Source organism: Heptranchias perlo, chromosome 7 (assembly GCF_035084215.1).
Source record: "Heptranchias perlo isolate sHepPer1 chromosome 7, sHepPer1.hap1, whole genome shotgun sequence".
NCBI classification, from domain to species: Eukaryota; Metazoa; Chordata; class Chondrichthyes; order Hexanchiformes; family Hexanchidae; genus Heptranchias; species Heptranchias perlo.
Window position 1 is genome coordinate 43,309,766 of NC_090331.1, and position 27,324 is coordinate 43,337,089.

A 27,324-nucleotide genomic window follows, 5' to 3' on the forward strand; every position below is an offset into this window, starting at 1 on the left:
CTTCTGTGGTAGAGAATTCCACAGGTTCACCACCCTCTGAGTGAAGAAATTTCTCCTCATCTCAGTCCTAAATGTTCTACCTCGTATCCTGAGACTGTGATCCCTCGTTCTAGACTCCCCAGCCAGGGCAAACCTCCTCCCTGCATCCAGTCTGTCTAGCCGTGTCAGAATTTTATGTTTCAATAAGATCCCCTCTCATTCTTCTAAACTCGAGTGAATACAGGCCTAGTCGACCCAATCTCTCCTCATAAGACAGTCCTGCCATCCCAGGAATCAGTCTGGTGAACCTTTGCTGCACTCCCTCTATGGCAAGTATTTCCTTTGTTAGGTAAGGACCAGCAATATTTAAAGGGATCAACAGTACTTACAAGTTAGTTGCTGGTTTATCATTTCAGGTGGCTGGTTGACTTCTGGACATTTTTTGATGTATTTAATCACTCTGGAAAGTTCACTTTTGTCTGAACAAGTAAAAATTTTGCTAGTGTTGCACTGTTTTTGGCAATGCAGACATGGGTGGTCTCATAAGACTGCCTTTGGGGCTGGAGGACGAGGGGGAGCAGCAAGGAAGACACCACAGAGCAGCAGCAACAGCCAGAAGAGGGAGGAGGAGGGCAATGCGCAGGAAGCCATATCCACTGAGAATATTCAGGAAGCACTTCTCCGAGATTATTTTTATTCAGGAGCAATGTAGCAGGGGAAATTAGATTCTTTTATGCAGCGAGTTGTTATGATCTGGAATTCATTGCTTGAAAGGGTGGGAGAAGCAGATTAAATAGTAACTTTCAAAAGGGAATTGGATACATACTTGAAAAGGAAAAAATAGCAGGGTTATGGAGAAAGTGCAACGGAGTGGGACTAATTGAAAGGCTCTTTCAAAGAGCCGGCACAGGCACGTGAGACGAATAGCCTCCTTCTGTGTTGTATGATTCTATGATTCACTACAAATACCAAATCCAAAACAAAAAACAAATTCATCAATCAACTTAATTACACCTTTATCTAATAGTTTGCACATATAATTAAGAATCAGCCCTTAGTGCCTGTCTTGTATGTTCCTTTCCCTTTCCTAGCTCTCCCATGAGGTGTTTTCCCCAGTGGCCACAGCTTCAGAGGTGGAAGGCTGCTGAGCTTCCATTGAGGACACTTCAGATGGTAGTGGTGGGCAACCATGAGCTGCTCTGGGCCTCGAGAGCCCAATTTCAGACTGCAGCATTTTGATGTGGTCTGGAGCAGTCTGGCCCTGCTGGCTGTGTGGCACCAGCAAGGGCACTGGTGGGATGGCTGGTGGGGAATCAGCTGTCATCCTGAGAGAGGATAGCAGGTGTCTCTCCCATGGAGCCATGGCCACTCTCCCTGGATGGCGCCTCTGCACTCGTATGGCTCTGCGGAGTGCGGGACAGCTGCGGCGCTTTGGAGGCTCATGTTGACATTGGTCCCCAGGGCCAAGGTGGCAGCAGTCTGAGAATGCATGGCAGCAGTGTGAGCTGCCATAGCAGCTGTTTGAGCTTCCATGCCAGCAGTCTGCTGCCATGGAAATTGTCAGCAGAAGCTCCATAACGGTGGGTACCACTGTGTTGATAATGGAGTTGACCGCTCGGACCATGTTAGACAGAATGGTCTTGACGTTTGGTTCAAAGCCTTGATACAAATTGGAGCTGGACACCTCCATGCTCTGCGACATTGTGCGCAAGGTCTCTGACAGGCTCCCAGTGCACCTGGCATTTCCTAGTAGATGCCCATCAGCCCTCAAAGTCAGCACCTGAGTCGTCTGCCACGTAACTAATATGTGACCTCATCCTCTGGTGAGCTTTCACATGTGGCGTCCTATCCCCGTGCCCGAGTTCCTGTGCACTTGAGTCACCATGTGTGGAGACCTCCTCTGACCTAGCCTCTAAAGTACGCGTGATGCCAGTATCTGAGCTGGTGTTTGTAAGAGTCAGATTGAGTGACAGTGCATCTTCCTGAAGGCTCATCTCCTGTTCCTCGACTGGCACAGGGGCTTCCAAATTCTCAGCGCCTGAAATGAAAGAGAGGAACATGGGTTAGCTTTTTGGTGTGAAGGGAGAGCAGTATTCCCACATTTATAATGTGTTTTACCTGTAACAACTCATCACTCAAAACAATCTGAACTTGGGCTGTGCAGTCTAGTCACTGGATTCCCACAATTTTCCCTCAAAATGCTTTCTGAGATTGTTTTGCACCTGACATTTTCTTTCATCAACTAAAATTTCTAATGCCCAAAATAGGGGTCTAAACATAATATAAACATCAAACTATATATTTCACAATAACCTGATTAAATGTATCAATTTAGTTTTTTTTGTGTCTTTTAATGTCTTTATTAAAATGTTTAGTTGATGCTCTTGGCCTCTCCCAAAAGCTTGAGCTTGGAGTTGATATGATTGCCCAGAACGGTGGCACTGTGAGCTGAATTTAGATTATGCAGTCTGAGCATGTGCAGTGTACCTAATTTCTCAGGATGCATCCATACTATTCAGTCAGCTGTACCGCGGGATATTTTTCTTCGGGCCATCGCAGTTTCCGCCCAAACATTTTTCAAAATTATTTGAAAAACTAGATGATCAATGTTAAATTATTTTTCAGGTAAAATCCATTTAGCTTTCTTTTAAAAGCAGAAACTTTTTTTTACAAAAACAGAGTGTGTGTGTGTGTGGAAAAAAAGACTGACTGACTGACTGACTGACTGTTTACACACCTCTTGTATCTTTTGTTTTGTGTTCTTTAAACTTCAGAAAATGTATAAAGCTGAGAGATGGAGTCTTTTCTTCATGTAATTAAGTTCCTTTTCCAAAAAAAGTTGAATTTTGAAGCAAACAACCTCAAATTATCCCCGATTCTCCCTGATTATTAGCAGTATTGTGATGCCAGTTGAGACAGCTGCTATTATCTTTCTTGATTATCACCTGTGCTATGTTGACAGAACTGCTTCTAATTATTTTAATTAAAAAAAAGTGGCAAGCAGTGTATCCAGAATGTTTTAATCAGAGATGGAAGAGGAGGAGAAATTGCATCCTATTTTAAAAAAGAACTAAATTCACCCTTGCAGACTAGCTGAACTGAATGTGAGAACATGGGTGAAAGTCCTTAATTGTACTATTAAATTAATTTAATTCAAATGTTTTGAGTGTATGTATTTTGCAAAGTTATAAAATAGCCCCTCTCTCTCTGCCCCGCCCTCCCCCTCGAGTGCGTGGCCATGAATATGGGTAGGAGAGTTTATATGGAGGGAGATTCAGGGCTCCTTCCTGTATCCCTGATTCCTTCACCTGCGGGAAGTGTGTCCAGCTGCAGCTATTGTTTGACCGCTTGACGGCTCTGGAGCTGCGGATGGACTCACTTTGGAGCATCCGCGATGCTGAGAAAGTCGTGGATAGCACGTTCAGTGAGTTGGTCACACCACAGATAAAAATTACTGAGGGAGATAGTGAATGGGTGACCAACAGACAGAGGAAGAGTAGGAAGGCAGTGCAGGGGTCCCCTGCGGTCATCTCCCTCCAAAACAGGGATACCGTTTTGGATACTGTTGGGGGAGATGGCTCACCAGGGGAAGGTGGCAGTGGCCAGGTTCATGGCACTGTGGCTGGCTCTGCTGCACAGGAGGGCAGGAAAAAGAGTGGCAGAGCTGTAGTGATAGGGGACTCGATTGTAAGGGGAATAGACAGGCGTTTCTGCGGACGCAACCGAGACTCCAGGATGGTATGCTGCCTCCCTGGTGCAAGGGTCAAGGATGTCTCGGAGCGGCTGCAGGACATTCTGGAGGGGGAGGGTGAACAGCCAGTTGTCATGGTGCATATAGGCACCAACGATATAGGTAAAAAACAGGATGAGGTCCTACAAGCTGAATTTAGGGAGTTAGGAGTTAAACTAAAGAGTAGGACCTCAAAGGTAGTAATCTCAGGATTGCTACCAGTGCCACGGGCAAGTCAGAGTAGGAATGACAGGATAGCTAAGATGAATACGTGGCTTGAGAGATGGTGCAAGAGGGAGGGATTCAAATTCCTGGGCCATTGGAACCGGTTCTGGGGGAGGTGGGACCAGTACAAATTGGACGGTCTGCATCTGGGCAGGACTGGAACCAATGTCCTTGGGGAAGTGTTTGCCAGTGCTGTTGGGGAGGGTTTAAACTAATGTGGCAGGGGGATGGGAACCGATGCAGGAAGTCAGTGGGAAATAAAATGGTGACAGAAACAAAAGGCAGTAAGGGAGAGTGTACAGAACATGACCGGACAGATGGTCTGAGAAAGCAGGGCAAAGACCAAGGGAAGTCTAGATTAAACTGCATTTATTTCAATGCAAGAAGTCTGATGGGCAAGGCAGATGAACTCAGGGCATGGATGGGTACATGGGACTGGGATGTTATAGCTATTACTGAAACATGGATAAGGGAGGGGCAGGACTGGCAGCTCAATGTTCCAGGGTACAGATGCTATAGGAAAGATAGAGCAGGAGGTAAGAGAGGAGGGGGAGTTGCGTTCTTGATTAGGGAGAACATCTCGGCAGTAGTGAGAGGGGATATATCCGAGGGTTCACCCACTGAGTCTATATGGGTAGAACTGAAAAATAAGAAGGGAGAGATCACTTTGATAGGATTGTACTACAGACCCCCAAATAGTCAACGGGAAATTGAGGAGCAAATATGTAAGGAGATTACAGACAGCTGCAAGAAAAATAGGGTGGTAATAGTAGGGGACTTTAACTTTCCCAACATTGACTGGGACAGCCATAGCATTAGGGGCTTGGATGGAGAGAAATTTGTTGAGTGTATTCAGGAGGAATTTCTCATTCAGTATGTGGATGGCCCGACTAGAGAGGGGGCAAAACTTGACCTCCTCTTGGGAAATAAGGAAGGGCAGGTGACAGAAGTGTTAGTGAGGGATCACTTTGGGACCAGTGATCATAATTCCATTAGTTTTAAGATAGCTATGGAGAAGGATAGGTCTGGCCCAAAAGTTAAAATTCTAAATTGGGGAAAGGCCAATTTTGATGGTATTAGACAGGAACTTTCAGAAGTTGATTGGGAGAGTCTGTTGGCAGGCAAAGGGACGTCTGGTAAGTGGGAGGCTTTCAAAAGTGTGTTAACCAGGGTTCAGGGTAAGCACATTCCTTATAAAGTGAAGGGCAAGGCTGGTAGAAGTAGGGAACCTTGGATGACTCGGGAGATTGAGGCACTAGTCAAAAAGAAGAAGGAGGCATATGACATGCATAGGCAGCTGGGATCAAGTGGATCCCTTGAAGAGTATAGAGATTGCCGGAGTAGAGTTAAGAGAGAAATCAGGAGGGCAAAAAGGGGACATGAGATTGCTTTGGCAGATCAGGCAAAGGTGAATCCAAAGAGCTTCTACAAATACATAAAGGGCAAAAGGGTAACTAGGGAGAGAGTAGGGCCTCTTAAGGATCAACAAGGTCATCTATGTGCGGAACCACAAGAAATGGGTGAGATCCTGAATGAATATTTCACATCGGTATTTACGGTTGAGAAAGGCATGGATGTTAGGGAACTTGGGGAAATAAATAGTGATGTCTTGAGGAGTGTACATATTACAGAGAGGGAGGTGCTGGAAGTCTTAACGCGCATCAAGGTAGATAAATCTCCGGGACCTGATGAAATGTATCCCAGGACGTTATGGGAGGTTAGGGAGGAAATTGCGGGTCCCCTAGCAGAGATATTTGAATCATCCACCGCTACAGGTGAGGTGCCTGAAGATTGGAGGGTAGCAAATGTTGTGCCTTTGTTTAAGAAGGGCGGCAGGGAAAAGCCTGGGAACTACAGACCAGTGAGCCTGACATCTGTAGTGGGTAAGTTGTTAGAGGGTATTCTGAGGGACAGGATCTACAGGCATTTGGAGAGGCAGGGACTGATTAGGAACAGTCAGCATGGTTTTGTGAGAGGAAAATCATGTCTCACGAATTTGATTGAGTTTTTTGAAGGGGTAACCAAGAAGATAGATGAGGGCTGTGCAGTAGACGTGGTCTACATGGACTTCAGCAAAGCATTTGACAAGGTACCGCATGGTAGGTTGTTACATAAGGTTAAATCTCATGGGATCCAAGGTGAGGTAGCCAATTGGATACAAAATTGGCTTGACGACAGAAGACAGAGGGTGGTTGTAGAGGGTTGTTTTTCAAACTGGATGCCTGCGTCCAGCGGTGTGCCTCAGGGATCGGTGCTGGGTCCGCTGTTATTTGTTATTTATATTAATGATTTGGATGAGAATTTAGGAGGCATGGTTAGTAAGTTTGCAGATGACACCAAGATTGGTGGCATTGTGGACAGTGAAGAAGGTTATCTAGGATTGCAACGGGATCTTGATCAATTGGGCCAGTGGGCCGATGAATGGCAGATGGAGTTTAATTTAGATAAATGTGAGGTGATGCATTTTGGTAGATCGAATCGGGCCAGGACCTACTCCGTTAATGGTAGGGCGTTGGGGAGAGTTATGGAACAAAGAGATCTAGGAGTACAGATTCATAGCTCCTTGAAAGTGGAGTCACAGGTGGATAGGGTGGTGAAGAAGGCATTCGGCATGCTTGGTTTCATTGGTCAGAACATTGAATGCAGGAGTTGGGATGTCTTGTTGAAGTTGTACAGGGCATTGGTGAGGCCACACTTGGAATACTGTGTACAGTTCTGGTCACCCTATTATAGAAAGGATATTATTAAACTAGAAAGAGTGCAGAAAAGATTTACTAGGATGCTACCGGGACTTGATGGTTTGACTTACAGGGAGAGGTTAGACAGACTGGGACTTTTTTCCCTGGAGAGTAGGAGGTTAAGGGGTGATCTTATAGAAGTTTATAAAATAATGAGGGGCATAGATAAGGTAGATAGTCAAAATCTTTTCCCAAAGGTAGGGGAGTCTATAACGAGGGGGCATAGATTTAAGGTGAGAGGGGAGAGATACAAAAGGGTCCAGAGGGGCAATTTTTTCACTCAAAGGGTGGTGAGTGTCTGGAACGAGCTGCCAGAGGCAGTAGTAGAAGCGGGTACAATTTTGTCTTTTAAAAAGCATTTGGACAGTTACATGGGTAAGATGGGTATAGAGGGATATGGGCCAAGTGCAGGCAATTGGGACTAGCTTAGTGGTATAAACTGGGCGACATGGACATGTTGGGCCGAAGGGCCTGTTTCCATGTTGTAACTTCGATGATGCTATGTTAAAGGAGGGCAGTGAACTGAGAGGATAGAGGGCAAGGTGAGTCAAGATGGAGGTTGAAATCACTGAGGGTGAGAAGTGATTCAGTGCAGAGACTGAAGGTAGAAAAGAGTGAAGATGTATCGATGAAAAACTTGGCATGGTGCTTGGGTGCGTGGTGGGAAATGAGGATTTTAAAGGAGAGGTGAGAGGGTGGAACGAGGTGAGGTGTCTAAAGGAGGAGAGGGTGCCAGAGGAGGAGGGGGGACAGACCAAGCCGAGATTTGGTGGTAACTATGGTGGTTTGGGTGAGGCAGGTAGTGGAAAATATCGTCAGGCCCTTGGCTTCAGTAAGGGCAGCATTTGAACGAGTGTGAGCCAAGTTTCCGTTAAGGCAACGATGTCGATGCAATCATCCACAATAAGGTCATGGATGGCAAGGGCCTTGTTCGCAAGTGAACGGACGTCCTAGAGGAGCTGCGGAGAGAGGCGGTGATTGTTGATCCACTGTCAGAGTCCACAGGGTTAGTGGTGGGAGGGGTGATTGGAACAGTAAGGAGGTTAGCAAGATTATCCCCCAGCAGGCGCACTGGGTGGAAAGGTTAGCGAGGTGGATTGGGCAGTCGAGGTTTCTGCTTATGAGGAGGCAGTGAAGAGTGCCTCGATGGGCCCTTTGGAGAATGCAGCGAGAGGAACAAAAAAAGCTGTGGGCTTATCCAGGAGGGGGCCTAATCTGGGATGGCGTCAGGAGATTAGGACGGTAGACGATAGACACGACTAAGATTAGGATAGATATGTCCTGGTTGTAAACGGAGAATAGGGGGTTAACAACAAGAGAGAGTCCAAAGTTATAGTCCGTATGGTAGGATGAAGTTGACTTGTAGATAGGGTGGAGTCAGCTTGGAGCACTAACAAACTAATGTCCAGGGTTCAGAGACGTGAGTCCAGGAGCTGTTTGAGGGGCGGAGTATCAGTGGACGCACAGCTCGAGGTTTCGAGTTTCTAATGGAGAACCGAACAGGTGTGGGGAATCGACCATTAGCCAGCATAAGGTTGATCAAGGCGTCCAGCAGTGATGATTCGTGGCCTCGATGATAGTGCACACCATTAGATTCAGTATATCGGTGGAGGAAGCAGCCAAGTCATTTTCTAGAGTTTTCTTCCCAAAGGGAGGAGCTTGGAGATTGCAAGCAGCTACTAATGTAAAAACAAGTTTGCTTCAGCAACAGCGTTTTCGTCCATAATTGACCTCAGGATGTTCCTATTTAGACACTTCCCTACAGAAATATTCTTTGCAGTCTTCAAGGAATGACCAGGTTAACACAGTTCTACATTAACATCAAACATTTTTAATCACTGTAGTTTCTTTAAGTCTATTATGTAAAAGAAGCTATTGAGATGTAAACATTCTCATTATATAACGATTGTGCACTATTGATATAATGCTGTCCGACAAATCAGCATGACATCTGTTTTACCATGAGTAAAGCCACTGGAAATGTGCTAATAATAAAATGTTTACTAAATATATTTATCATTTGAATGAAAATCTGCTTCATTTTCTGAAAGATGCAAAACTTGAATATAATTCAATGCAGTTGTGAAGGCTAATTTCACTAATAATATTTCTACTTTTTTGGGTATTTTAGTTGCTGTAGATGGATTCTATTCGATTGTTCTCAAGAAGTAACTTTGAAATTAAATGTTACTATTGTTTGAAACCATGATAACATCCGAATCAATACTATCCATTTCTTCAGCTCCTCGCTGGACGTTATGTAGGAGTATTTCAATTTGTGTTTGAGATACATTGTGCGTAGAATCATAGACATTTACGGCTCAGAAGGGGGCCTTTTGGCCCATCGTGTCTGTGCTGGCCGAAAAAGAGCTAGCCTGCCTACTCCCAATTAAACAACTAATGGGAGGAGGAGGCTCCGTGAACATCCCCATCCTCCATGATGGCAGAGCCCAGCACTTGAGTGCAAAAGAAAAGGCTGAAGCATTCGCAATTATCTTCAGCGAGAAGTGCCAAATGGATGATCCATCTCGGCCTCCTCCCGATATCCCCACCATCACAGAAATCAGTCTTCAGCCAATTCGATTCACTCCTAGTGATATCAAGAAATAGCTGAGTGCACTGGATACAGCAAAGGCTATGCGCCCCGACAACATCCAGGCTGTAGTGCTGAAGACTTGTGCTTCAGAACTAGCCGCGCCTCTAGCCAAACTGTTCCAGTACAGCTATAACACTGGCATCTACCCGACAAAGTGGAAAATTGCCCAGGTATGTCCTGTACATAAAAAGCAGGACAAATCCAATCTGGCCAATCACTGCCCATCAGTCTACTCTCAACCATCAGCAAAGTGATGGAAGATGTCGTCGACAGTGCTATCAAGTGTCACTTACTCACCAATAACCTGCTCACCGTTGCTCAGTTTGGGTTCCGCCAGGACCCACTCGGCTCCAGACCTCATTACAGCCTTGGTCCAAACATGGACAAAAGAGCTGAATTCCAGAGGTGAAGTGAGAGTGACTGCTCTTGACATCAAGGCAGCATTTGAACGAGTGTGGCATCAAGGAGCCCTAGTAAAATTGAAGTCAGTGGGAATCGGGGAAAACTCTCCAGTGGCTGGAGTCATAACTAGCACAAAGGAAGATGGTAGTGGTTGTTGGAGGCCAATCATCTCAGCCCCAAGACATTGCTGCAGGAGTTCCTCAGGGCAGTGTCCTAGGCCCAACCATCTTCAGCTGCTTCATCAATGACCTTCCCTCCATCATAAGGTCAGAAGTGGGGATGTTCGCTGATGATTGCACAATGTTCAGTTCCATTCGCAACCCCTCAGATAATGCTGCAGTCCTTGCCCGCATGCAGTACGACCTGGACAACATCGAGGCTTGGGCTAAGTGGTAAGTAACATTCACGCCAGACAATGACCATCTCCAACAAGAGAGAGTCTAACCACCTCCCCATGTCATTCCATCAGCATTACCATCGCCAAATCCCCCCACCATTAACATCCTGAGGGTCACCATTGATCAGAAGCTAAACTGGACTAGCCAACTAAATACAGTGGCTACGAGAGCAGGTCAGAGGCTGGGTATTCTGTGGCGAGTGACCCACCTCCTGACTCCCCAAAGCCTTTCCACCATCTACAAGGCACAAGTCAGGAGTTTGATGGAATACTCTCCACTTGCCTGGATGAGTGCAGCTCCAACAACACTCAAGAAGCTCGACACCATCCAGGACAAAGCAGCCCGCTTGATTGGCACCCTATCCAGCACCTTAAACATTCACTCCCTCCACCACTGGCGCTCCATAGCTGCAGTATGTACCATCTACAAGACTCACTGCAGCAACTCGCCAAGGCTTCTTCGACAGCACCTCCCAAACCCGTGATCTCTACCACCTAGAAGGACAACGGCAGCGGACGCTTGGGAACACCACCATCTGCATGTTCCCCTCCAAGTCTCACACCATCCTGACTTAGAAATGTATCGCCATTCCTTCATCGCCGCTGGGTCAAAATCCTGGAACTCCCTACCTAACAGCACTGTGGGAGAACCTTCACCACACGGACTGCAGCGGTTCAAGAAGGTGGCTCACCACTACCTCCTCGAGGGCAATTAGGGATGGGCAATAAATGCTGGCCTTGCCAGCGACGCCCACATCCCATGAATGAATAAAAAGAAAAAATCCCACTTTCCAGCACTTGGTCCATAGCCTTGTAGGTTACGGCACTTCAGGTACATATCAAAGTACTTTTTAAATGTGGTGAGGGTCCCTGCCTCTACCAGCCTTTCAGGCAGTGAGGTCCAGACCCTTACCACCCTCTGGGTGAAAAAAAATTCTCCTCAGCTCCCCTCTAATCTTTCTACCAATTACTTTAAATCTATGTGTCTGCTGAGTTTTAAAAAAAAGTTTGTTTACTCATTACTTAACGACTTCATTTTTATTCTATCAGTCAGCTGATATGTTCAAACCTGCTTCTGCAGAATATTCATTAGAATGCAAATTTGATAACGAGGCAGGTCACAGCATAAAACAAAAACAAAAAATGCTGGAAACACTCAGTCAGGGTCTTTGAAGCGAACAGGCAAGTCATCGTTTCATGTGTGGACCCTTCATCAGAACTGGTCTGTTCTCCTCACAGCTGCTGACTGACCAATGAGTGTTCCACCATTTTCTGTTTTGTTTCAGATTTCCAGCATCTGCAGTATTTTGCTTTTTGTTCAAATCACTGATCGAGTCCCGTTCTGTCCATTAACTAAATGTAAGCAAAAGCAAAATACTGCGGATGTTGGAAATCTGAAATGAAAACAGAAATTGCTGGAAATACTCAGCAGGTCAGGCAGCATCTGTGGAGAGAGAAACAGCATTAATGTTTCAGGTCATTGAATTTCTGATGAAAGATCATCGACCTGAAATGTTAACTCCGTGTTCTCTCCACAGATGCTGCCTGACCCGAGTATTTCCAGCATTTTCTGTTTTAACAACAAAATACAAACACCTAGTTTACAAACTTATTTGTTTGAGAATACACTGTCTTTTGATTCTTATAATACTCTGAAACATTTCACTTGGTCTACCACATGAGCAACCTATGTACATGATTGTTACTCAGCCTCCTGTTTTGCTTTCACTCTGAAGAATTTGCTGCAAATCTAAGGTGCTGAGGAAATTAACATTATTGTCATACAAATCAAAATCTCAGTATAGACTTTTACGGCATCTGTTTGTATCCTATGAGAAAAATGAATGAGACTTGAACAGTCCAAAGTTTCACTATTCATGGTAATAATAGTAGGTACAGTACAGGAGGAGGCCATTCGGCCCATCATGCCTGTGCTGGCTCTTTGAAAGAGCTATCCAATTAGTCCCATTCCCCCGCCCTTTCCCCATAGCCCTGTGAATTTTTTTCCCTTCAAGTATTTATCTAATTCCCCTTTGAAACTTACTATTGAATCTGCTTCCACCACCCTTTCAGGCAGTGTATTCCAGATCATTACAACTCGCTGCTTAAGAAAATATTTCCTCATGTCACCTCTGGCTCGATCACCTTAAATCGGTGTCCTCTGGTTACCGATCCGTCTGCTACAGGAAACGGTTTCTCCTTACTCTGTCAAAACCATTCATGATTTTGAACACCTCTATCAAATCTCCCCTTAACCTTCTCTGTTCTAAGGAGTCTCTCCACATAACTGAAGTCTTTCATCCCTGGCATCATTCTATTAAATCTCTTCTTCACCCTCTCTAAGGCCTTGACATTCTTCCTAAAGTCTGGTGCCCAGAATTGAACACAATTCTCCAGCTGAGGCCTAAGCAGTGTTTTATAAAGGCATAGCATAGAAACATAGAAAATAGGAACAGGAGTAGGCCATTCGGCCCTTCGAGCCTGCTCCGCCATTCAAAATGATCATGGCTGATCCTCTATCTCAATACCATGTTCCTGCTCTCTCCCCATACTCCTGGATGCCTTTTGTGTCTAGAAATCTATCTAGCTCCTCCTTGAATATATTCAATGACTTGGCATAACATCCTTGCTTTTGTACTCCATGCCTCTATTAATAAAGCCCAGGATCCCATATGCTTGTTTAGCAGCCTTCTCAACATACAAAGATTTGTGTATGTGCACTCCCACGTCTCTCTGTTCCTGCACCCCGTTTAAAATTGTACCATTTAATTTATATTGCCTCACCTCAAACTTCCTACCAGAATGTATCACTTCACGCTTCTCTGCGTTAAATTTCATCTGCCATGTGTCTGGCCATTTCACCAGTCTGTCTATATCCTCCTGGAGTCTGTTACTATCCTCCACATTGTTTACTACATTTCCGAGTTTTGTGTCATCTGCAAACTTTGAAATTATCAAAAAGAACAGTGGTCCTAATACTGACCTCTGGGGAACACCACTGTATACTTCCCTCCAGTCTGAAAAACAATCGTCCATCACTACTCTCTACTTTCTGTCCCTTAGCCAATTTTGTATCCACGCTGCCACTGTCCCTTTAATCCCGTGGGCTTTAATTTTCCTAACAAGTCTATTATGTGGCACTTTATCAAATGCCTTTTGAAAGTCCATATACACGAGTGAAAATAATTTGAGTTCCACTTGTCTTGGTATGCATTAGCACCAAATTGATTACTTCATTTTGCTTGCCCTTTGCACGTTTTGCCTCCATGTATTTCAAATTTACTTCTTTTCTAAATGACTGCAAGAAAATATATTCAGCGTATTTCCTGTCTGCCCTTTATCTGTGATTGCTAATTTAAAATTAGTTTATTACTTCAGAATTTTGCTTACACATTTTGTGAAGTTATGTTACTATTGAAATTTTTTTTGCAAATCTTAATGAGTATTTTTCATTAACCACTGGATTTTTTTTGAAGGTTAGTGTGCTGGGATGCAAGATATCATATTTATGCATTTTATATGCCAATAAGAGCTATTGTAATATTTTTAAGAAATTATGCCTAATTTTATCTCTACTCTCGTGTAATGTTTCACTGTCTGCAACACTGAAATATGGTTCTGGTTAAATTATAATTTTGTTGACAAACCGAGCTAGAACAGCAGTGGGTGATATTTAAAATGGTGATCAGTAGAGTTCAGGAGAAATATATTCAGCCAAAAAACAAGAACAAACTAGCCAAAAATGAGATACCATGGAGGAATAAAAAGATATGGGTAAATTGAAACTGAAGAAAAAGGCATACACGAAGTACATAGACAATGAAGGAGAGGATGACAAAAGGGAATACGAAGAGATTAGGAAAGAAGTCAAAAAAACAATTAGGAAGGCAAAGAGGAACTATGAAATGATCAAAGTATATAAATAGAAATAGTAAAATATTCTATGGACACATAAATAACAAAAGGAAAATTAAGATAGGAATAGGGCCACTAAGAGATGCACTGGATAATTGTGAAATGGCAGAAATATCGAATAGTTACTTTGCCTCAGTTTTTACCAGGGAGACTAACCAGGTGGACATGAAGAGATTAGAAGAAAAGATCAAAAAAAATATCAAGACATTTAAGATAGATAGGAGGGAGATAATTGTTAAACTCGATAAACTTGGAGATGTAAAACCCCGGGTCCGGATTGCATCCTTGCATACTCAAAGAAGAGAGATAACAGAGGCACTAGGATATATATACATATAATTTCAATAGAAAAGGGAATCGTGCCAGAGGATTGGCAGACAGCTAATATGATTCCTATATTCAAAAAAGGAGACAGAACAAATCAAGGGAACTATAGATCAGTTAGCTTAATGCCAGTGGTAGGAAAGATATTGGAATCTTTATTTAAAAATGTAATAGAAAAACATCTAGAAACTGAAAATATAATAAAGAATAGTCAGCACAGATTTCAAAAGGGAAGGTCATGCTTGACCAACCTTATTGAATTTTTTGAAGAAGTAACAAAGAGTGGCCGAGGGTGATGCAATAGATCTATAATATACATGCACTTTCAAAAGGCCTTCAATAAAATACTGCATTTTAGTCTCATGACTAAGGTCAGAGCATGCGGAATCAGGATAAGTAGCAAAATGGACAGAAAACAGAGATGGGGTTAAAGATAGTTACTCAGACTGGCAGAAGGTGGGAAATGGTGTTCCACAGGGATCAGTGCTGGGACCACTGTTGTTCACCATTTACATAAATGATTTGGACTCTGGAATCGGAAGTACAATATCAAAATTTACGGATGACACCAAATTGGGGGATATTGTTAATACTGAGGAAGACTGCGACAAAATACAAGAAGATATTAACAAACTTGCAAATTGTAAATGACAAAGGAATTTCAATATAGATAAATGAGGTGGTGCAGTTTGGTAGGAAGCCACCTACTTCTTGGAAAATAAGACTCTAAATGGGATAGAGGCACAAATGGATCGATTCACAAATCATTAAAAGTAGCAATGCAGGTGAACAAAGCCATAAAAAGTGCCAACAAAGTACTGGGGTTGATTTCTAGTGAAATATAATTCTAAAGCAGAGAAGTTATCTTAAACTTGTATAGAACCTTAGTTAGACCACACTTAGAGTACTGTGCACTGTCCTGGTGTCCATATTAAAACAAGGATATAGAAGCATTGGCGAAAGTGCAAAAAGATCTACAAGGATGATATCAGAACTGATAGGGTACAGCTATCAGGAAAGACTGAACAGGTTGGGGCTCTTTTCTCTAGAAAAGAGAAGACTAATCAGTGACCCTATAGAAGTTTTTAAAATTAAGGGGTTCGAGAGGGTAGATGTGGAGAAGAGGTTTTCACTTCTGGGATAGTCCAAAACTAGAGGCCATAAATATAAGATAGTCACTATAAATCCAATGAGGAATTCAGGAGAAATTTCTTGACTCAGAGTGATGAGAATGTGAAATTTGCTGCAACATGGAGTGGTTGAGGCATTTAGCATAAATGCTTTTAAGAGGAATCTAGATAAATACATGAGGGAGAAAGGAATAGAAGGATATGTTGATAGAGTGAGATGAAGTAAGATGGGAGGAAGCTCATGTGGAGCATAAACACTGGCATAGATCTGTTGGACCGAATGGCCTGTTTCAGTGCTGTAAAAATCTATATCGTTCTATGTATATATAATTGTTCATTACAAAATGGAAAGTAAGATTGGGAAAAGTACAACATTGCAGTAAGGATTGTTTTTTTTAAGATAGGTATTGTGTGGATATTTAAAAACATACAATCAATATATTGATGTAAATATCTAGTAACAGATTCTTTTGGCTTTAACATTTTTAATTAAAATGTAAGAAGAAAGTGAAAATTATTCAAAATAAGTAAAAATGATACATTAATATACAACAAAAATATGCAAATATTTAGTAGTAGTTGTTTTCAATAAAACATTCTTTATAGAATAAGAACTTGTTTAGAAACAGGAAAAGGCCACTTAGGCCAAACAAGCCAATCCTTTCTGATTGGTCTGAGCAATTTTTCATAGAGAATTGTGTGTTTTGATGTTGTGGTGTTTGTCACTGGAACTCGCGTTTCTTTTTCCTTGCTGATTTTCTCACATGACTGCTTCTTAAGCTTTGCTGAGGTAAACTTCTGCAGGTACCTCGGCCAAGTCACTGTTATTCATGTGTGAGTCTTAATGGTGAATGTCAGCATTTGACAATAGGGACATCATATCTGAGCCTCACCCTGTCCTTGTTTGATATCCACACATACGCACCTGTTGTGGAAGCCATTGGCTGATGTTCGCTTCCCCAACTGCAGGAATGCTGAGGCTAATTATGGCATTAATACCCCAGTTGAGATCAGTTAACTCAGAAGAGGCAGGAGATCTAACCTGGGACCTTCCTGCTTTGTTTACCTCAACTAATCACTGGGATCTGGAATTCACATTCCTCTCTTGGGGTGCTACACAAAAGTGATAGTGAGGTGTTGAGGAGGAAAGCTTTAAAGCTGCAGAAATTGCAGCTACTGGAATTGTTGACTTGAACCGATCCAATCTCCTAATTTGAACAATTTGTAAAATGACTCTTTTAAATTCATGACCCCAGTAACACTATCCCAATAATCCCAGTATTTCAAGTCTCTCTTCATAAATATAATTTGTCATATGAATATACAAAAAAGACGGATAGAAAATGACCAGCTGGTCCATCGAGTCTAACCCATTCAGCTGTGTTGCAACTAGGCAACATGATCCCCAATACTCCTCATCTACCAGCAGCTATGTAATCTCCTGGGAAAGGCAAAAAAATGCTAGAGCAATTCAGGGAGAAAAGAATTGATAAATTAGCCGCTGGCTCCTGAAGGCAATCAAAAATAAGTTCCAGGAGATAATGACCACGAGGAACATTACCCAACATACTACCTACCTTTTGTATGCAACAATATCAGCCTCCTCCAGGAACTTGTCCCGCTCCCTTGTGAGATCTCACTGAGAGCAAAATGGCAGCTGCATTGGCCTACTTAAGTCATCGCACTTCCAAATTATTCATTGCATGTGAGGTGCTTTGAGATGTTTGCTATATAAATGCAAGTCTTACTTTCTTTCTGCCGCAGTCGTTTTCAGGTATGTATTTTAATTCTGTGTGCTAGTTTTTTAAACAGTGAAATTAATCTTGCAATTACTATGTTGAGGCTTTTAGGTATTGTGAATTGAATGTGGTGGCTTCAGCATCACTCATAAACATTTCATCTATTCTGACTAATCGTTATAGGTATTGATATCATTGAATCAGTGTGATTGACATTATCGGAAGTTCTGCTTGAATTAAACTGTTGTTCAAATTTGGTCATAAAATCATCTGATCGTGAAGAATGAAACCTTCAAAATAATTGTTACATCCTGCATTGCTGAATATCGAAAGAGGAATAGGCCAATCAGTTCCTCGAGCCTGTTCCACCATTCTATTTGATCATGGCTGATCTGTACTTTAACTACATTTACCCGCTGTTGCTCTGTATCCCTTGAATGCCTTTGATCTAGTTTTCTTTCCAAGTTTTCATCAAAAAGTGGCTGATGTGAACTTGGTGGAAGAGAATTGGTGTTCCAATTGTCAATCCTAAATGGGACAATATACCTCCTTCAAAGGATCGGGGGAGAAAGATAGCACTAGAGGAAGTAATAGTACAGTATTAGGTGGGATCATACTAAGAAAGATATAAGAACATCTAAGACTGGTTTGCAGTGTTTATGTGTAAATGCACGAAGTGCAGTGAACAAGGTTGGTGAGCTGCAGGGGCAAATAGCCACATGGGAATACGATATTGTGGCAATAACGGAGACCTGGCTCAAAAAAGGGCAGGATTGGGTACTAAGTATTACTGGATACAAGGTGTTCAGGAAGGGAAGGAAAGAAAGGAGGGGGGTGACAGTATTGATTAAGGAGAATATTGCAGTACTGGAGAGAGAGGATGTCCTGGACGGGTCAAGGACAGAATCTATTTGGTTAGAGTTAAGAAATAAAAGAGGTGCCATTACACTACTGGGTATATTCTATAGGCCACCAACTAGTGGGAAGGATATAGAGGAATAAATTTGCAGGGAAATTACAGAGAGGAGCAAAAGCTATAGAGTAGTGATAACTGGGGACTTCAACTGGGATAATAATATAAGGGGCGCAGAGGAGGAGGAATTTTTGAAATGTGTTCAGGATAACTTTCTTCACCAGGACGTTTCCGGCCCAACGAGGAAGGAGGCATTGCTGGACTTGGTTCTAGGGAATGAGGTGGGCCAAGTGGAGCAAGTGTCAGTGGGGGAGCATTTGGGGAGCATTTAGGGAGCAGCGATCATAGTGTCATAAGGTTTAGAATAGCTATGGAAAAGGATGCGGACCACTTTAAAGTAAAAATACTCAATTGGAGGAGGGCCAATTTCAATGGGATGAGAACAGATCTGGCCCAGGTAAATTGGAATCAAAGATTGGCAGGCAAAACTGTGATTGAACAATGGGCGGCCTTTTAGGGAGGAGATGGTTCAGGTACAGTCTAGGCACGTTCCCATGAGGCAGAAAGATAGGGCAACTCAAGCCAGAGCTCCCTGGATGACAAAAGAGATAGTGGGTAAGATGAAATGGAAAAAGGGGTGTATGACAGATGTCAGGTTGATAATACAAGTGAGAACCAGGCAGAATATAGAAAGTTCAGAGGGGAAGTGAAAAAGGAAATAAGAGGGGCAAAGGGAGAGTATGAGAATAGACTGGTGGCCAACATAGAAGGGAATCCAAAAGTCTTCTACAGGCATGTAAACAGTAAATGGGTAGTAAGAGGAGGGGTGGGCCGATTAGGGACCATAAAGGAGATCTTCTCATGGAGGCAGAGGGCATGGCCGAGGTACTAAATGAGTACTTTGCATCTGTTTTTAGCAAGGAAGAAGATGCTGCCAGTGTCTCAGTAAAGGAAGATATAGTTGAGATACTGGATGGGCTAAAAATTGATAAAGAAGAGGTACTTGAAAGGCTGGCTATACTTAAAGTAGACAAGTCACCCGGTCCGGATGGGATGCATCCTAGGTTGCTGAGGGAAGTAAGGGTGGAAATTGCGGAGGTACTGGCCATAACCTTCCAAACGGGCATGGGACCAGAGGAATGGAGAATTGCAAACATTACACCCTTGTTCAAAAAAACGGTGTAAGGATAAACCCAGCAGCTATTGGCCAGTCAGTTTAACCTCAGTGGTGGGGAAACTTTTAGAAATGATAATCTGGGACAGAATTAACAGTCACTTGGATGAGGGTGGATTGATTAGGGAAAGCCAGCATGGATTTGTTAAAGGCAAATCATATTTAAGTAATCTGATAGAGATTTTGATGAGGTAGCAGAGAGAGTAGATGAGGTCAATGCAGTTGATGTGGTGTATATGGACTTTCAAAAAGCGTTTGATAAAGTGCTGCTCGGTAGGCTTATCAAAATTGCAGCCCTTGGAATAAAGGGGGCAGTAGCAACATGGATACAGAACCGGCTAAGGGACAGGAAACAGAGAGTAGTGGTGAACAGTTGTTTTTTGAACTGGAGGGAGGTGTTCCCCAGGGGTCGGTGCTGGGACCACTGCTTTTCTAAATATAGGTTAATGACTTGGACTTGGGTGTACAGGGTACAATTTCAAAATTTGCAGATGATACAAAACTTGGAAGGGTAGTGAACAGTGAGGAGGATAGTGATCGACTTCAAGAGGATATTGACAGGCTGGTGGTATGGGCGGACACGTGCCAGATGAAATTTAACGCAGAAAAATGCAAAGTGATAGATTTCGGTAGGAAGAACGAGGAGAGGCAATATAAACTAGAGGGCACAACTCTAAAAAGGGTACAGGGACAGAGAGATCTGGGGGTATATGTGCACAAATCGTTGAAGGTGGCAGGGCAGGGTGAGAAAGTGGTTAAAAACGCATACAGGATCCTAGGCTTTATCAATAGAGGCATAGAGTACAAAAGTATGGAAGTCATGATGAACCTTTATAAAACAATGGTTCGGCCACAACTGGAGTATTGTGTCCAGTTCTGGGCACGCACTTAAGGAAAGATGTGAAGGCCTTAGAGAGGACGCAGAAGGGATTCACTAGAATGGTTCCAGGGATGAGGGACTTTAGTTACATGGATAAACTGGAGAAGCTGGGGTTATTCTCCTTGGAACAGAGATGGTTGCGAGGAGATTTGATAGAGGTATTCAAAATCACGAAAGGTCTGGACAGAGTAGATAGAGAGAAACTGTTCCCATGGGCAGAAGGATCAAGGACCAGAGGACACAGATTTAAGGTGATTGGCAAAAGAACCAAAGGTGACATGAGGAAAAACTTTTTTACACAGCAAGTGGTTAGGATCTGGAATGCACTGGTGGAGGCAGATTCAATCATGGCCTTCAAAAGGGAACTGGATAAATACTTGAAAGGAAAAAATTTGCAGGGCTATGGGGAAAGGGCAGGGAGTGGGTCTAGCTGGATTGCTCTTGCATAGGGCCAATGCGGACTCGATGGGCCGAATAGCCTTCTTCCATGCTGTAACATTTCTATGATTCAGGCCTTTCATGGATTGGATTTTACCAATTATGCATGTGAGGATTTGACAATTTCAAACTCATATGAATTACCCTATACATAACCTCTCATGTCCATCCTGTAGTCACTTACAGCTTTTCTTTTACATTTTTAATGCCTTTTGCTTGCTCATTTGGGTCTGACTGCTCTTTCTTCGTGTTAATTTTACTTATCAATGATTAACTCCAGACTTGCAGTATGTAGGCCTGCATAATTACATGATACCTCAGTCATCAATAAAAAAAAATTGTTCCCCAGATGCACATACACATAACCGGATTTCTCAAAGCTTCTCCTATGGGACATTCATAATTAATATGTCATTTGACAACCAGCTGTTGGAGGCTTACAGCTTCTAGTGATCCACAAGTATTTGGGGCTCCAGTAAACCCTTTACTCTAAGTTGTGTCGCACTGCCATTTGTCATAGGACATTATTTCACATTGATTTCTGAAAATAGTTTCATTTTTAAAAGAAAACTTCAAAGAAATTACAAATGTGTCTTACAAATAAACATTTTACTTTAATGCATTTAATAAGAGGATAGGAATACATTTCCACAGCTGAAGCATCCTGTGTTAATGACATCAATAGATGTTAATTCTACTATGATTGGATTGGTGAATCTTAAAAGCTTGATGTCTCATGATAGCAAGACTAGCTATTCAAAAACAAATCAAGTAAGTATCTTTTAACCATCATTCTTTACAAGTTTGTTTCTGTTTATAAAACTTGATTTTTAACTATTTATTAACAAATGCTCTAATCTTAATTTTAAAAAAATACTGTAAAGTCATAGCTGCAAAGCATTTAGCCTAACCAATCAATTTTTAAAAAACTGGATAGATTATCCCTGCGAGTGACAGATGACTTGTAAAATCTAGCTACTTCACAACTCAAATTGAGACCTAATATCGTAATGTGCAAATTGGAAAGAGGTAAAATTTCTCTGGGCTGAGGAGTAAAGTGTTTTGAAAAGAAAGTAACAAAGGTTAGTATTCTTCCACTTAATTATTTGTTCGGTAAAGTACAACATTACTTAATAGTGGAAATCTTGTGACTTAACTAAGAGGGAAATGCTGGAAGTACTCAGCAGGTCAGGCAGCACCTGTGGAGAGAGAAACAGAGTTAACATTTCAGCTAATGTTCAGTCACATTTTCAATATTCTAATGAAGAAATTTTGCCAGGTGACCACTATGTAAATGACACAGGTGGCTTATCACATCTCTCAAATATCCTAAGTGCTCCACATTACCTGAATAGCTTGAAGTGCATCCACTGTTGTTACGTCAGTGAACAGATCAGCCATTTTGCACACAAAATGTTCCGCAAGCAGAAGAATGAGCAATTAATTTAGTTTTGGTGGTTGTTGCGGGAAGCATGTTGGACAGCCACCAGGAAATCTCTCTGCTACTTTTCAAATAGTGCCATGGGATTTTTAATGTCCACTTGAACCTCCAGAACAGGCAGAAGGATTCTTGATTTATTGTCTCATTGCCAAGATGGCATCTTCAATACTGTGTTTAAGTATCAGTCTAGATTAGAAGTTGTAGACCTGGAGTGGGGCTTGAACCCACAATCCTCTGACTCAGAGGTGAGAGTGTAACAACAGTTGGATTTTTATGACCTGCAGGGTAACTGCATCATAAAGATACTGTAATATTTGTCAACAGATTACTAGGAAATATATACTAAATATTGTCCCTTTTATCTTGCATTGTGCACAGTAAGTTATATTTATTTTTAAAAGGATTCTTAATAAACATTATTTGAAGTTGGAGTGTAATTAATATTGAAAGATTGAGAACTGTTCTATGAACTGGGGATGAGCAACTCAGCAATAAGATCTAATAAAACTCAGTAGAAATGATAGAAAATGTGCAAGTTATTTTATTTTTTGGAGTACTGGCTTAATTATTTTTCTATACTGTGGTGTTAAAATGTTGATACCTTTTCTGTTATAAGTGCATGTCAATATTAGGACAATTTTTTTACCTGGTACTGTAATAATGAAACCTCTTGCTGCAACCAATAAATATGTGCTAGTAGGCTAAATTTTTGAACTGCTATTGTGGTTAGAATCTGCTCTCCCTTATTTCTGTCTACTTCGCCATTTCTTCTCTCAAATGAAGGTGCCTACATACATAGTGACTGTAGTCCTAACCATACAGCTCCAGACATGCAAACAAACTTATATTTAAACCTATTAGCAAGCTGTGTTGCTCTTTTTAAAAAAAAAACATGTCTCCAATAACTCACTGAGGGCATGGATACAATATGATGGAAATCTGGTATTTAGCAAGTAAGGAGAATTATGGTCTCAACTGCTTTATTGCATTGCTGAATCGACTTAGCACCAATGCTGTCAGAGCCTCATACTGCTCTGAAGTATAGAATACAGTGGTGGACACCTTTGCCTGGCACAATGTTAACCTTAGCAGTGGACTCTTCATGCTGAGTCAGCTTGTCTCTTTTTTTTAATTTGAGAAATGGAACTACACAAGTTTTTTTGATTTCCTTGGGTGATGACCCAGATTTTGCAGCAGTAGCCAAGATGACATGGCTGTAGATCTTTATGCCTTGTTGATTTGGAATTCGAAGTTTTGTGTGTCTTTCCTCACTTCTCTCATAGCAAGGATCCTTCTCAAGATTTAAGTAATTAAACATAATTCTCAAATTACTTGCTGGTTTGAATGCAAGTCTTTCAGCATTGATTGTCCCATCACAATCAAATACAGACAAGATCTTTTGCCTCAGATGGAGTGCCAGATATGACACTGTGATCCAAGCTTATAACACTTTGCTGGTGGGAGACCATAACTACAACTCATTGAAGTGTGATTGTCTTTCAAATTTAACTGGACCAGGTACATTGTTCTAGCACAATGAGAGTTCATATTGATGCTGTCTCTGCAGGAATGACAATAAGAGAATAAGTCCTATTCAGGTTTATGAAGATTGCCTATAAAGTCAGGCCTTTCATTTGATAGTCCTATTTGGGATTTTAATCTGGTTCTCAGCAAACTCATGACAGTTGTTTGAATTTACAGGTTTTTGTGAAAAAGTATTTTTCGAGTCCTTATTGCACACCGGGTTGGTGATCGCATGTTTTGGTGATGGATCCACTTTTTTCAGGTTAATAGGATAGTGAGATCTTATCAATTATTTTTGCAGATAATTTTATCTTCTTTTCACTTGTCTCAGTAGATCACAGTGCTGAAGCTTTATCTGCCAGCTCACCTTTCTTCCATTGAAAGGAGCTAACACATTTTTGATGTGCACAGAGCTTCTGTGTATAGGAAGGACTAAATACTTGTGCCAAAAGGACAAATGTTTGGTAAAGAACCCTGACTTCACTGTAACTAATCAAAGAAAGATAAATTGGGTAATGGAATGCATCTCCTTGCATGTCTCCTTGCTGAGGTTGGACTAACCTGGAACAATGAAAATTCATTGTAGATATGCAGGTGTCACCTTTTGGGCAAATGTGGAGAATTTCATTCAAAGCTAAGATATCGCCCTTGGTACTCGCAGTGCCACTGCCAGTTTCTACACTGCTTTAGTATAATCCTAAATGTATGTCAAGGAACGAGGCAGAATTTAACATAGATAGATATGATCTTCCTCATTCTTTGAAAGAGGTTGCACCTCCATTTACAAAACTGCACCCAGTCTGTTGCATTCTCTTTTTGATCTGGTTGTGATCTGAACTCTTTGAATTTGTTATTGTTCTGAGGAGGAGAAAAGGAAGGGAGAAAATAAAAGTAGCAGCAGAAGGAAAGCCATCAACCCTATGTCATATCAGGCATGGGGTACAAGAAAGAGAGTCCATGTTATGCAGAATATGGACTTCTCATATGGACAGGCATCCTTTACAATTTCGCCCATTAGATTGCTTGACTTGTTCATGGTGTATCGGGGACAATTTCATTTGTGAATGAAGATTGAAATGCCAAAAGATGAGTAATATACTGTTGCTTGTGTTAGGGTGTTCAATGCAAGTGACTCAAAGTTTACCTCAGATAGCAAGAAGAATGTTAATTAGATACAAAGACTCCTACTTTTTTTGCATACTTGAGACAAAGGTTGGACTTGGGATTGTTTGGGGGGGGGGGGTGGAGTGGAGAGGACTTCCTGAATTTTACTTAAGATTGGCTGATACTTGAGGAAAAAGATTTTTTCATGTTTGATTGAGTCCTTAAATTCAGTATTACACAGCTACCTAAAATTACAAGCCCTTCAACAAAGATGTTGTTTTTCTTTCGTGAAGGTACTGAATGGTGGCGAGCTACAGAGACACAGGCTCGTGCAGGGACAACTTTCTTCCCATCAGGCATGCTAAGAATTCCACCAGTGTTTGCTGCTTCAACTCCAAATCATGATTCCAATCCATTCCATTCTCGAAACACAAACAAATTTGGTCGAGGGACACAAAAAGGTGAGTGATAACAAACTATTGACAGCTCGTATATATTTGTGGACAGTCTAAATTGAGTCGTGCAAGTTAGTACAAATCTCAAACTAGTTAGAAGTTCTATAAGTTTATGGTTCGGAATTTATTAAGTTAAAATGCACTCTCCACTTCTGAATTGTGCTGCAAGTCAGTGCCTTTTGAGCTTGTGAATACATGATTACTGCATTGTACTTTGACCATAACCCATTGCCAATTGAGTTTATGCAGAGGAATGCAAATTTCTAATAACTTTTTTCTTTTTTCCTGTTTCCTAATGTATTGATAATCAGGTCCATAATCAGAACTAGCACCTTATATATAATGCACAATTTATTGAGTTTGTTTTGAAATGATTGAAGTACTTAATTTTTCCCTTTTTAAAAAAAAGCTATCTTGCAATAACAATTGGGTCCAGAGAGACTTGTTCCTCGCAAGGGAACTAGATTCTAGTTCCTTCAGTGTCATTAAACTTCAGCAAATATTACTATTAGCTCTTACAGGTTGGTAAGTTGGTGATCTCACTGGGTCTCAACAAGGTTAAATGTAGGTTCTCTAGGATTTATTTCATGCAGCCTCTGAATAATGATTTAAACACCCTACCTAAATGCATCTTATAGTCGGACTGTAAGCTCTGATTTTGCGTCAACCAATAATGGGGTTGTGGTGGCCTATGAAGCTGGATTATCTGTGCCGGCAGCTCGTGGGTTGCACAGTACCAAATTTTATGATGGGATTCTCCTCCCTCTCCCAACCCAATTTGAATACGATATTGGCACAGGAAATGCTTGCCCAGAAAGCTCTGCATGTAGCACATTTGGCTGCGGAGCACAAAATCTGGCAAGACAGCAGCTCTTACAAGGCTGCAGCTTGCCATTCAGAGGCGAAGTTGTGCTGGTGGCTGAAAGGTGTACTAATTGTTTACAATGGCACCGTAGATACACGTGAGCAACATTGCTCCCATTGATGCTGAAGATCATCTAAGGGGGTTAGCTTATTTGGAGCTGAATGTCACCTTCCAGTAAAAGCACAGGTGTCAGCTGAATAGAAGGAGGTTGTCAAGTCATTGCAGTCACCTAAATCACTCGTACCTGTTTGCAAATGAGGAACATGTTTGTTGGCATCAAGAGCAAGGAGAAGGTAAATGTGCTTATTTTTGAATAGAGATCTTGTGCAGTCCATTAACCATGGCACAGATCTAAGTTGGAAACCTTTGAGCTGCTATTAAAAGCATTCTGCACATTGTCCTTTTGCGCACACTTTTTCTTTGTGCCTAAAACTACCATCTCTCTTTAAGATGCCTACTTGAACAGAGCAAGTCCCAGGACTCCCCTGAGGCCAGATTTTGAGAGTCAGGGTCACGTTACGATGTGAAATTCAGTGAGGAGCCTTTAATGATCCCACAACCAATGGATCAGGTCAAAGCTCTACATCCCTGCTCCATCCAGTCATCAATGGTGGTGGACAATTAAACAACTAACTGGAGGAGGCGACTTCATGAATATCCCTATCTTCAATCGTCATGGAGCCCAGCTTGAGAGTGCAAAAGATGGCTGAAGTGTTTGCAGCCATCTTTAGCCAGAATTGCTGAATCGATGATCCTTCTCAGCCTTCTCCTGAGGTCCCCACCATCGTAGATGTAAGTCTTCAACCAATTCGCTTCATTCCACGTGGCATCAAGAAACGGCCGAGTGCACTGGACACAGCAAAGGCTACAGGCCCTAACAATATCCTGACTGGTGCACCTGAACTAGCTACACCCCTGGATAAGCTGTTCCAGTACAACTATAATGTGGAAATTTGCCTGGGTATGTCCTGCCCACATAAAACAGGACAAATCCAATTCTGCCAACTACCATCCTATTAGCCTACTCTCAATCATCAGCAAACGTGATCGAAGGAGTCTTCAACAGTGTTATCAAGCGGCACTTAGCAATAATTTGCTCACCGATGCTCAGTTTGGGTTCCACTTGGCTCCAGACCTCACTGCAGTCTTGGTCCAAGCATGGACACAAGCTGAATTCCCGAGGTGAGGTAAGAATGACTGCCCTTGACGTCAAAGCAGAATTCAATGAGTGTGGCACTAAGGAGCCCTAGTAAAACTGAAGACAATAGAGATCAGGGGGAAAACTCTCCAGTGGCTGGAGTCATACCTGGCACAAAGGAAGGTGGTTGTAGTTGTTGGAGACCAATCATCTCAGC

General features: G+C 42.1%; 1 protein-coding gene across 11 annotated transcripts in view; it reads left to right on the forward strand.

Moving 5' to 3' along the window:
- Positions 1–27,324, forward strand: part of baz2ba (bromodomain adjacent to zinc finger domain, 2Ba) — a 295,269-nt gene that overhangs the window by 131,743 nt on the left and 136,202 nt on the right. For all 11 annotated transcript variants that reach the window (XM_067987408.1, XM_067987414.1, XM_067987411.1 and 8 more), the window contains one exon: positions 24,943–25,110. In XM_067987408.1, the coding sequence (XP_067843509.1) occupies positions 24,943–25,110 (168 nt within the window). The remainder of the gene's footprint in view (positions 1–24,942; positions 25,111–27,324) is intronic.